A 13,064-nucleotide genomic window follows, 5' to 3' on the forward strand; every position below is an offset into this window, starting at 1 on the left:
TTTGATGCAGGAGACAAGATATCTACTGTAATATTAATGGCCTAAAAAGTGCCATAGTAGTGGTCTTTGTGGGCTCATCGGTCTAAAAATATAAATACGTTTTTTCACTCTGCACAGCCCCTGGGTGATCAGAACTGCTTCTGAAGCGTCTTTTTGTTGATTCATTGTTATTCTTTCAATAAATTTGTTGAGTATTTTGAATGTCAAACATATGAGGAACAGGGTATACAGTAAAGTCCTTACTCTCAGTGGAGCTTAAAGTTTAATAGGAGAGGCAGACATAAAACCAGCTACAAATATAATAATTACAAATATGTAATAAGTATTATGAAGTAAAAAAACCTTGGAGCTTATGAGAGTAATAGGGAGCCCTGCTTAGCCCTAGTGTGATCAGTGAGGAAATGCTTTTCTAAGGAAATGTTTAAACTGAGACCCAAAGAATGTGAAGCTGTGGACCGTTTAACTCTGGTGGCGCACTGGAGAGAAGTGTTGTAGGTAGAAAGTCACAGCATGTACAAAGACTCTGCAATGGGGTAATGTGTATTGTTGAAAGGACCTAAAGAAGGCTGCTAAGGTGGGGCAGTGGGGAGTGAAAAGGTTTCTTTATTATTTATTTATTTATGGCTGCATTGGGTCTTCGTTGCTGTGCAAGGGCTTCTCATTGTGGTGGCTTCTCTTGTTGTGGAGCACAGGCTCTAGGCATGCGGGCTTCAGTAGTTGTGTCTTGCGGGCTCTAGGGTGCAGGCTCAGTAGTTGTGGCGCATGGGCTTAGTTGCTCCGTGGCATGTGGGATCTTCCTGGACCCGAGCTCGAACCCATGTCCCCTGCATTGGCAGGCGGATTGTTTTTTTTTTTTTTAATTAATTAATTAATTTATTTATTTATTATTTTTGGCTGTGTTAGGTCTTCGTTTCTGTGCGAGGGCTTTCTCTAGTTGCGGCGAGCGGGGGCCACTCTTCATCGCGGTGCGCGGGCCTCTCACTATCGCGGCCTCTCCTGTTGCGGAGCACAGGCTCTAGACGCGCAGGCTCAGTAGTTGTGGCTCACGGGCCCAGTTGCTCCGCGGCATGTGGGATCTTCCCAGACCAGGGCTCGAACCCGTGTCCCCTGCATTGGCAGGCGGATTCTTAACCACTGCGCCACCAGGGAAGCCCCGAGAAGGTTTCTTTAAATGAGGCTGAAGATATAGGCAGGAGCAAGATAACACAGGGCCTTTTAGGCTTTAGGAGACAGAGTAGAAAATTGTTAAAAGGTTTGGTTAAAGGGGATTAGTTTACAATTTTAAAGATTATTGGCTGCTAAATAGAGAATGGTTGGGAGGGCAGATGGTTACATTAAGAGACATGATAGTCACTTGGACTATGTTGGTGTTAATGGGAATGGAGAAAGTGGATATAATAATTATACAAGCATTTTGTATATAGAATTGATAGGGCCTGATATATTGTATTGGGGTAAAAAAGAGGCAAGTATTAAAGATGTCATTCAGTTTTCAGACATGAATAACTGTGAGGATAGGGATGACAAGGGTTGGGAGAGGTGGTACAAGGAAGTAGAGTCACAGCTTTTAGGGAAAAAAATGATTTGAACATACTAAGTCTGAGAATCCTGTGAGACAGTGAAGGTAGGGATGTTAAATAGGTCTGTTAGAGTGTCCTGGACTGGAAATGACATATTTGATTTATAGATAGTATTTAAAGACAGGAGTTGGATGAAATCAGCTAGGGAGCAGAAAAGATGGCCTGTGACTGAGTTCTTGCACCACTTTCTAGCATTTGTACATAGAATGAGAAACAAGCAAAGGAGCCTGAGAAGGTACCAGAAAGAGTGGTGTATGAACTATGTAGGTGGAAGGGTTTTTCAAGAAAGTGATAATGGTTAACTGTGTTCAGATTTATTTGGAGTACTGGAAAAGGTAAATTCCTCCCCTTCATCTAACTGCTCCTGTCCAGGTCTTAAATTTAAGCATTACTTCTGGGTTAGGAGGTTCTACTTTTGATTCTTCCATAGTGTTTTCTGTTTCTTCCATTATACTTTATGGCAGTTACCTGTTTGATTGTCTTGTTTTCCTTCACTGTTACGTTTCCATGAGGTCATGGAGACTCATTGTCTTGTTCAACCTTGTATTTTCAGCTCCTAGCATAGTGTTTTGCACCAAGAACACCTAAGTAAATAATTTTTGGAGTGACTGAATGAGCAAAGTATCACTCTGGGTCTAATGTGAAAGACATTTTTTTATATCCAAAGGGAAATTTTTCTGTTTCTAAGAATGTGTTTGTAGAATGCATGAGAGAGTAGCATTGACATATATACACTACCAAATGTAAAATGGATGGCTAGTGGGAAGCTGCTGAGTAGCACAGGGAGATCAACTCGATGCTTTGTGATGACCTAGAGGGATGGGATAGGGAGGGTGGGAGGCAGGCTTAAGAGGGAGGAGGGGATATGGAGATATATGTATACATATAGCTGATTCACTTTGTTGGACAACAGAAACTAATACAACATTGTAAAGCATTTATACTCCAATAAAGATATGAAAAAAAAAATCTGTAAGGAACAAACTAAAATAAAAATCACTAGTGTCCATGTGAACATGTGCAGAAAAATACTAAAACTGGGGCTGGAAGGAGGAGATAACATTATAGGAAGTGGTTATATTGGGAGAGAGGGAATGAGAACACATACAAGAAGAGATTTCAGTTTTTTATTAATAAATCAAAAGCAAATATGACAAATTTAGGAATTTTTAAGTAACTTTTGTACTGTTAATGAAAGTAACCCAGGATCATAGCATTAAATTTGGATAATAGAAAATAACGTATAGAATAGTTCCTCTATAATCTTACCATCCCAGATACAACTTATTAGCATTTTTGGTGTGTTTCCTTGTTTTCTGTATATGTTGCATTGTATATTCATGTAAATATATTTGCGAAATTATCGTATAGTTTGTATCCTACTTTTATTGTATGTTCAAAGCTCTTCATTTAAATTTCCTATTGAAATGTGCATACAGAAAACTGATCGTGAGGATACAGTTGATTAATTTTCACAAACTGGATACACTTTTTTTTTTTTTTTTTTAAAGATTTATTGATTGATTGATTGATTGGTTGCTATGTTGGGTCTTCGTTTCTGTGCCAGGGCTTTCTCCAGTTTCGGCGAGCGGGGGCCACTCTTCATCGCGGTGCGCAGGCCTCTCACCATCGTGGCCTCTCTTGTTGCGGAGCACACGCTCCAGATGCGCAGGCTCAGTAGTTGTGGCTCACGGGCCCAGTTGCTCCGTGGCATGTGGGATCTTCCCGGACCAGGGCTCGAACCCGTGTCCCCTGCATTGGCAGGCAGATTCTCAACCACTGTGCCACCAGGGAAGCCCCTGGATACACTTTTATAAAACAGCCGTATTAAGAAATAAAACGTTGGGCTTCCCTGGCGGCGCAGTGGTTAAGAATCCACCTGCCGGGCTTCCCTGGTGGCGCAGTGGTTGGGAGTCTGCCTGCCAATGCAGGGGACACGGGTTCGAGCCCTGGTCTGGGAGGATCCCACATGCCGCGGAGCAACTGGGCAAGTGAGCCGCAACTGCTGAGCCTGCGCGTCTGGAGCCTGTGCTCCGCAACAAGAGAGGCCGCGATAGTGAGAGGCCCGCGCACCGCGATGAAGAGTGGCCCCCGCTCGCCGCAACTAGAGAAAGCCCTCGCACAGAAACGAAGACCTAACACAGCCAAAAATAAATAAATTAATTAATTAAAAAAAAACAAAAAAAAACCTAACATACATAAACCACAGCAACCATGTCTAGCACATGATATGAGCTATATAAGTAACTGCCTTTATTATGTTTAAAAAAAAAAAAAAAAAAAAGAATCCACCTGTCAACATGGGACGTGATGAGTTCGAGCCCTGGTCCGGGAAGATCCCAGATGCCTTGGAGCAACTAAGCCTGTGCGCCACAACTACTGAGCCTGTGCTCTAGAGCCCGTGCTCCGCAACAAGAGAAGCCACCGCAATGAGAAGCCCACGCACCGCAACGCAGAGTAGCCCCCGCTTGCCACAACTAGAGAAAGCCCGTGTGTAGCAACAAAGATCCAACGCAGCCAAAAAATAATAATAATAAATAAAATAAATAAATAAATAAATTTTTTTAAAAAAGAAATGTTATTAGCACCTTGGAAACCTCCCCTCAGGCTATTAATGTTTACTCATTTAATTTTTGTTTAGCCACTTAATAGAATGTCTCTGGAGAAATTATTACTGAATTGAGGAAATAGGTATCACATAAGACACTGTTTTTGAGCTGCTGCCACCAGTGTAGGTTAGAAGTGCAATGGTAAACAGGCAAATGCAAACATACAAAAGTTTTAGGAGTTAGGTTACTGAATTTTTTGAGTTCCTTATACGTGAGTGTTAGGAAATAAGGCTGGAATCAACTTGTGGAGGAGAGCCTTTTATGCCAGCCAAGCAGTGAAATAGAGTACTGAGAATATTTATTTGCAGAAATTTAAAATGTATTTTTTTATTTGTAGGCACACAAGTCTCTGAATTTTGTTTCAACACTGCTTCAGATTACTATGTCGGAACAACTGGATTTACCTGTGAGACAGGCAGGCAAGTTTCCTGAATTATTTTCTTGGATGTATGTAAATAATATCATTTCAAAGGTTCATAGTTGAATAGCAGAAGTATCTTGGGAAAGCCCTTCAGTGATCTTCTTCACGGAAAATTGGTTTGCTCCGATGTGTTTACTATAAACTGCCACAAGTGCCTTGATATCTGGTGGCAGAGTTTAAAGGAATGTGATATTTCACTGAATTAAAAAAGAAGCTGGAAAAAAAAAAAAAAAAGAAGCTGGAAGGAGAAATTGATGGGATTTATTGAAAGAGTCTCCATATTCCCTGTTTTCTTCCATGATGGATGATTCTAAGATACAAACCTCCAGCTGTTTGCTTTTACTATTTTATTTTAACCATTTAAAAGATACTGTTTCTTAGTTCCAGTTTCAACAAAATATTGAGTAATTCCCTCAGTATCAGAGTCTATGAAAATGTGGCATACTGCTCCTGATATCATCTGTTAGTCTGCAAAATAATGGAATTCACATCTTTAATGCTTGTTGTTTAATTTATTTGCAGATGTATTTCTTATAGGAAATATAAAGTGCCAATAACCTTACTATTCTAGAAAAACCAGTTATATTCTGAGGTTATTTCTTTCTGTTCTTTCTCCCTACACCAGTTTTGTTAAAAAAATTTTTTTTGCTTACTTTATTTAATGTATAGTAAGCATATCCCTTTTCTCTACATAGTGTTAATCTTAAAATTTATGTTTTAATGGCTAAATAATTTACAATAATGTGCCATATGCAGTGAACCATTTCTCAGTTGTTGGAATTTAATCTCAGGTCTGTTTGATTATCAATTGTATTCCCAGTGCCTAAGGTATTGCCTGACACACTGCAGGTACTCAGTAAATGAATGAATGAATGTAAGTTGTTTATGATTTTTTTAAATTGATATATAAGTAGCACAAAAATGGGACATTTTTTGTGCCTATAAAATACAGTAATTTTGCTGGACCCTGGTCAGCAGTAAATCTTTAAAAAAATTTTCTAGTTAAATAGGAAAAGGTCGCTTTGTTTATTTTAACTGTCAGTTCTTTTTTACTAATGAAGTTAACATTTTCCCATTTATATTTTTAGATAAGAATCTTTGCCTTTAAATCTCAAAATTTTACTAAGATGTTGAAAGCATTTGGCATTTAGGAGGGACCTTAAACACATTAGAAACTTGATTATGTGTATTAGCAAAATTAAATTCTACTAGAAAGTTGTTTATTAGTATGTACAAAACCAGAAGCAACCAAACTATGAAATTGGTTCTAATTTTCAAAATATAATAATTACTTTAAAATTTATTACATCCTTGTAATAATTGAATGATATTTTGTAGTACATGGTATATGATGGTTTCATCTGCTAGACTTTGAAAGATGCATTCATTCTGTCTTTGTAGTAGAACTCAAGCATTCTGGATGGAGTAGACTGTGAATCACGAGGTTCTTTCAGTGCATTTCTCACTTGTTTATGTGTTTTGTTCAAGCAAACTCTTTTTAAAATACTGAATCAAAAGTGTACAAATAAGTATATATATTCACTTCCTTTGTGCATTATGATGGAAAGAAATACTCAGAGGTTATATCTGGAAGACACAGGGGCTATATCAAGTCTTAATTTTTATCTTTGTTCTGTTTTGGAACTAAAGAATAAAATAGTATTAATCTGAAATATGTCAGTCCCACATGCTGAGTCAGTGTTCTTGACTGTAGATGTAGTTTATCTTAAAGCTTTTGTTGAAGGATATTTTAATATGTAGTTGTAATCTTTTTTGAAATGCTGTAAGATGGGGTATTATTTTAATTTCCAAGATAAACCAAAGTAGAGTATAAAAATCATAGTTGTATCAGTTATCCTTGTTGGAATAGGTACAAGACTCCAGGTAAGTGTTAATTACTAATCAGAGAAGAATCAGTGTTTTGCAGAATTTAGAAATTAATTTTGAATAATTTCCCTTTCCTATACATTCTGTACATTTGTGTTTGAGGATTCTCTTTCTCTCTCATTTGGGTGGAGGGGTCTGGATAAAAAGCATTATTACCAAGCTAGTTCAGTTAGAGTTAACTAGCAATGTGCAGGCTAGCAGTATGATAACTGACAGAAGGAACTAGCAATGTGCAAGGTGGCAGTATGATAAGTGACAGAAGGTAGTAATCTGTAATTTTTGAACAGAGCAAATTCTCCCATAAAATAACACGAATTTGAATTGGTGTGATTGTGGTGTATGATTGAAATACTTAAATTTATTGACTGAGAATCTTTATATACTGTAATTTTTCTATGATTAAAAATAACAACTTTTGTGTGTGTTAGTCACTTTGAGCTGCCCTAACAGAATACCATAGACTGGATGGCTTATAAACAACAAATTTATTTATCACAGTTCTGGAGGCTGAGAAGTCCAGAATTAAGGCACTTGCAGATTTGGTCTCTGAGGACCTACTTTCTGGTTCATAGGCCCTCGCATGGTAGAAGAGGAAGAAGCTCTCTAAGGTCTCTTATAAGGGCATTAATCCCATTCGTGAGGGCAGAGCCCTCATTAGCTGATCACCCTACTAAAGCCCTCATCCCCTCATCACATTGGGGATTAGGGCTTCTGTATGAATTTTGGGGGCCACAAACATTCAGTCTGTATAACAGGGTTAGTAATTATGGAAACTATTGGTATATGTATGTGGTTTTGTTTTTAGAGGCTTCATTTAGAAAGCGGATTTGGTAAAACAGCTTTCCTACAGAAAACGGGTGAAAAGTGTTGTGTATAAATGTGTTGTAAAAACAATTTTGTTTGTAGTTTGCAGAATTCTCTTAGACTGTATGTTTAATAATAACTTTGTGGGTGATTACTGTAGCTGAGCATTAAACTTGTGTTTTATCAACTTTTAAAATTATGGAGCATAGTATTTTGATTTTAAAAGGTTAGCTTTCCTAGCAATGTTTGGTCTGACAGAAATAAATTGAGGTGTAGACACAGGGATATTTACAGTGCTTTCACATTCTTTTGTCAAATTGATCTATATTTTAGGTGTTATCTATTTGAAAAATATGATAACACAGTATTGGCCTGATCGGGAAACGGCACCAGGGGATATATCCCCTTATACTATTCCAGAAGAAGATCGACATTGTATTCGAGAAAATATTGTAGAAGCCATTATCCACTCTCCTGAGCTCATCAGGTATGTATATGTTTTAAACTTAACCTTTGTTGCAGGTATATAATTTGTGGGCTTTGGAGGGGTGCAGAAGAGGGGATCTTTTCAGAACATAAAAATCTGTCATTTTTTGTGGCACAACACTTAACAAATGCTGTTACAGGAGAATTCTTTTTTTTTTTTTTTTTTTAATACTAAATTGTAAAGTCTGCAGTGGGTATATAGGTGTTCAACTTTTTTCCAGATTTTATGTTTTTGGTTTTTTTTTTTTTTTTTTTTTTAATTTATTTATTATTTTTATTTTTGGCTGTGTTGGGTCTTCGTTTCTGTGCGAGGGCTTTCTCCAGTTGCGGCAAGTGGGGGCCACTCTTCATCGCGATGCGCGGGCCTCTCACTATCGGAGCCTCTCGTTGTGGAGCAGAGGCTCCAGACGCTCAGGCTCAGTAGTTGTGGCTCACGGGCCCAGTTGCTCCGCGGCATGTGGGATCTTCCCAGACCAGGGCTTGAACTCGTGTCCCCTGCATTGGCAGGCGGATTCTCAACCACTGCGCCACCAGGGAAGCCCAGGAGAATTCTTTTTTGTTTTATTTTCTTACTACAGTTTAATTTTATATTTATTAAAAACCAAAACTTTAAACTTCATGTAAAACTTGTGAAACATACTATGATCAGATGAAAGGGGGTATAGAAAGTTATAGAATACTGTCATATACTTTATATTGTATAGTCTTTTGATATTTGAAAGCTCGTTGTGTATGATTTTGTAGAATTTTTTTTTTAACATCTTTATTGGAGTATAATTGCTTTACAGTGGTGTGTTAGTTTCTACTTTATGACAAAGTCAATCAGCTATATGTATACATGTATCCCCATATCTCCTCCCTCTTGCGTCTCCCTCCCACCCTCTCTATCCCACCCCTCTAGGTGGTCACAAAGCACCAAGCTGATCTCCCTGTGCTATGCGGCTGCTTCCCACTAGCTATCTGTTTTACATTTGGTAGTATATGTAAGTCCATGCCACTCTCTCACTTTGTCCCAGGTTACCCTTCCCTCTCCATGTGTCCTCAAGTCCATTCTCTACGTCTGCGTCTTTATTCCTGTCCTAACCCTTGATTTTGTAGAATTTTTAATGAGAATAGTTGATGTTCTAAATGAAACCTGTCAGTTGATGATGGGGATGAAAAATAAAAATAAAATCACTTGCATTTGTAACATTTGTTGGGTTTCTTTTAAGTCAGTAGTAACAGTTTTTGCTTAGTGACTTATTTATTTTTGTCTAAACAGCCTTTTTCTTTGTATGAGTTAACAAAACTTGAGGTAGCATTTCTTCCTTCTTATTGTTTATTTTTGACTTTTAGGGTACAGCTTACTACATGCATTCACCATATCATCAAACATGATTATCCAAGTCGTTGGACTGCCATTGTGGACAAAATTGGCTTTTACCTTCAGTCTGATAACAGTGCATGTTGGCTAGGAATTCTTCTTTGCCTCTATCAGCTTGTGAAAAATTATGAGTAAGTATCTCTCTCAATTCCTGTAGAGTTTTGAGAAGTAGAAAAAGCTTGGGAAATTTAAGCTAATTGGTTTGAACATCTTGAAATTTCATTTGGTATACATACTAAAGTTAGTGAATTACATGTTGATTTGAATTGTGTCTTCTTTTTGAAATAGCATTCTTGTTTTAATTCTGCAATCTCTTCTGTTGATTCAACTTTGAAACTCCTTGTGCCCTTTTTTCTTAATCATGATCTGTTTCCCTGTTCAAAACCCAAGTCATCCCTAACTTCTCAATATAGGCTCCTCAATTTGTGCTGATAAAAGGCCTAAAGATAAGTTTTTAAGATGTGAAGGGGGTCAAAGTACATTGATCATTAGAGCTCTTTATCCTGCCTTTCTGTGAATTTTTATCTTAATTTGGGTTCTTGCGAAGTTTCAAGAACCTACCTCTAATTTTTTAAGAAGAATATGTTGGAATTTCATATGATCATTTTTAATCATTTTGTTTGAGGGATTCATAGTCATCTGCTTCAGTGTTGGCATACTTGAGCAAATTATAGTTCATGTAAGTAATTAGTATCAGTAAGAAAGATTTAGGGATCATTTTAGACCTGGGCTTAAGGATCAGAAAAAAATCTAACCTTGGAAGTTGAGGTATAGCACTAAAAGTAGTAAGCCAAATGTTGCAGAGATTTTCTCTTAAGTGTGTGGTGAAAGTAATGAAATTGGTAGGCACTTGAAAGTTTTGATATTAGCAAATTATGAGGGAGGAACACACACCATGATGGTGGCTTTATTTCCAGTCCTAACAGCTACACAGATGCCATTGTGAGCCCTCTAATTCTGGGACTTGTAGTTAGCCTCCAATACCCTTTTTGGGTCCCAACTCAAAGTAGCTGATGAACTGCTGCTTTTGTTCTGAGCAGGAGAGAAATAAACCATTTACAGCATTGGTACTGGTGTTTTCTTGTGTTCCCACCAGCTACCCATCTTCCTGCTAAGGAATGTTCCAGCTGTTGCTCCAACCTCTGTCAGAGTGCCAGTTGTAGTTCTGGTAAGTGAGTGACTAAACTGAGAGAGAATAACAGTAATAAGCTGTCATTGTCATTGAGGAGGTTCGTCTCTCCTGTCCTTAATCTTAGCAGGAGAGAGTATGACAGGGATTTTTAAAATGAGAGACATAGGCTGCTACAGTGTTGGAATTTCAGTTCATTTTCAGCTAGTGTTCGATTGTGGAGCACAGGGTGTTCACGAGGGATCTGTGTGGACTGAAGCAGTTCTAAGAAAATTCATGGAGAAATTGGAAGTTGTGATGGCCTTCAGGAGCATAGATCCTCAGGAAATGCTTGTCAGGTGAAGGAGCATAGAAGGAACATTTGAAGAGGAATGCATCTCCCACCACATGGAATAGTATGAGCAAAGAAAGAAAGGTACAGAGGTGGAAATGTGACACTGTCTTTAGTGGGTAGTGAGGAGACCACTAAATGGTATGGATAACTTCTGTTGAGAAATTGGGGATCATTTTGTCTTCTTTTTTTTTTGGTGGTAGAGGGGGATCATTTTGAATTGGTAAATTGGGACCGTGTTAAAAGAGGGTTTTGAATGCCATGATGGGGAATTTGCATGTGGTCTTTTACATGATGAACCATTGACTTTTTTTTAACAGAACAGTGATGGGCTAGTATTTGAGGATTCCTGTGAGTATGGTTCACCAGTTTGACACACTGTAGCCTTGTGGTTGTAGACTTTTATTGGTGGGAGGAGGTGAGCTCCACGTCCTACTCCTCCACCATCTTGATCGCTCCCTAGGCTTTTATTAGTGTCACATTTTCACGCTTTCAGGAACTTTCAGGTCGTATGGAATAGTATTTGTTTCCTTGCGTAAATTACTTTCATACCCATTGGTTTGGATATGGTACCACCCAACTTCCAGTCCACTACTCAGTGTAGAGAAGGAGGTAGGAGAGAAGAAGATCTAACATGGAATGGGTATTCAAACCCTCTTAATGTGGGTGATCACCTGGGTTGGATAATGGAGAGAGGTGCACAATATAATATAGTCCTCACCTTTATTGTTAAAAGATAATATTGTCAGTAATTAATATAGTTTGTCTAATCAGATTGGAGAGTGCAAGTGGCTTCCTTTTGTAAATTGTTATTTTACTGACTCAAAGAAATGTACAGGTAACCTTTTAAAATGTATGCTAAGTGTAATTTCTCAGCACATTAAATAATATTTAGAAGTCTGTCAGTTAATTGTTTAATAATCTCAGTCATTATTAGCGTGAACATTTCTCTTGGTGTTTTTTATTCTTGGCAATTTACTTTGCTTCTCATTTCTCCCAGTAGGAAAAAACAATCCAGTCTTTTAAGAGTGTCTACCTTTTAAAACTGTGCTAAGATATTCAATTCTTAGATACATTTCCTCCCTTCAGAAAGGCTACTGGTAGATAAAACTGGAGTCTGGTAGGGAAAATCAATTATTTAAAAATTAAAAAAAAAAAGCCAACAGACTTTTTAACAATAGTGTTAAAATGCTAAGGAATCTCTATGGGGGAATGTCTCAATTAGCTATTCTTTTACTCAGATCCTTGGAGCAAAATGTGATTCAGAATTCAGGATTTTTCAGATTTTAGAAAGGTAACAAGGTTCACATAGTACACTCCTATGTACCAGTACCCAGGGATCAAACATATTATATCTGACATAAAATATGTGAATATTCACTCCAAATGGGGTAAATAGAGATCATAAATAGCCTGTTGAGGTTAGGTTTTGTTGCCAAAAGTTTACCAAAGAACTTCTGGTTTATAGTGCTTTTAGAAATAGAATATTTTCTGCTTTATAGATGCCACTTCTGCCTTAATGCTCTTTGTATGTAAATTACTTCAGGATGGTTATATGTAATCAATTTTATATTGATCAGCTGCTAATGTTTAAAAGCCAAATCATTGTAGGTCCTCAGTTATATCAGTATTCACAGTTACAGATAGCATAGTGAGGTGGTTAAAGGGCAGATCCTGAATCTGCCGAGGTTCATACCTAGATGTCTATACTGGGAAAGATACTTAACTTCTCTGTGCCTCAGTTTCCTCAACTATGGAAGTGAGAATGCTAATGGGGCCTTGAAGATTATTTACCTCATAATAAATGCTCAGTAAATTTTAGACACTATTATTTGAGGTTTTTTCCAAGTTGCTTTTTGCCTGTGGTTTGATTCCATAGTAGATTTTTCTTCTTTCTAGGAATATAAAATTGCTTAGAAATTATTTGCTTATATTTGTATGAACAGACAAGTAGTTTAAATTTATATCTCATATGTATATGAGATATAAGTATATATATAATAGATATATATATAGATATATATCCTTATCTACCTACCTATCTATCTATATATATATATAAAATTGTGAATAAATTCTCACAGAATTAGTTTGTATTCCTACCCAAAGGTATAAGAAACCAGAGGAACGGAGTCCATTGGTAGCAGCAATGCAACATTTCCTGCCAGTTCTAAAGGACCGTTTTATCCAGCTTCTTTCTGATCAGTCTGATCAATCTGTCCTCATCCAGAAACAGATTTTCAAGATCTTCTATGCTCTTGTTCAGGTAATTTTATATTGTAGTTTTTATACGTAAAGTCAGTCTATCATTTGCCACCTTGAACAGTGATAAAGAATTTCAGCATCTGAAAAATAATTTCACTTGAAAATCTACATTAAGTGGATAAATTGCTAGTCAAATATAAATTGCCAAAATTACAAATACATTAAAGTCTAACCAAGCATACTTTCCCA

The 13,064-nt window shown here is 37.3% G+C and overlaps 1 protein-coding gene across 2 annotated transcripts in view; it reads left to right on the plus strand.

Moving 5' to 3' along the window:
- The window catches only part of IPO7 (importin 7), a 46,989-nt gene that overhangs the window by 8,273 nt on the left and 25,652 nt on the right, over positions 1–13,064 (plus strand). For both annotated transcript variants that reach the window (XM_082478110.1, XM_082478109.1), the window contains exons 2-5: positions 4,527–4,608; positions 7,635–7,788; positions 9,123–9,281; positions 12,720–12,876. In XM_082478110.1, the coding sequence (XP_082334236.1) occupies positions 4,527–4,608; positions 7,635–7,788; positions 9,123–9,281; positions 12,720–12,876 (552 nt within the window). The remainder of the gene's footprint in view (positions 1–4,526; positions 4,609–7,634; positions 7,789–9,122; positions 9,282–12,719; positions 12,877–13,064) is intronic.

This window comes from Balaenoptera physalus (assembly GCF_965194825.1).
Source record: "Balaenoptera physalus genome assembly, chromosome: 10".
Classification (NCBI taxonomy): Eukaryota; Metazoa; Chordata; class Mammalia; order Artiodactyla; family Balaenopteridae; genus Balaenoptera; species Balaenoptera physalus.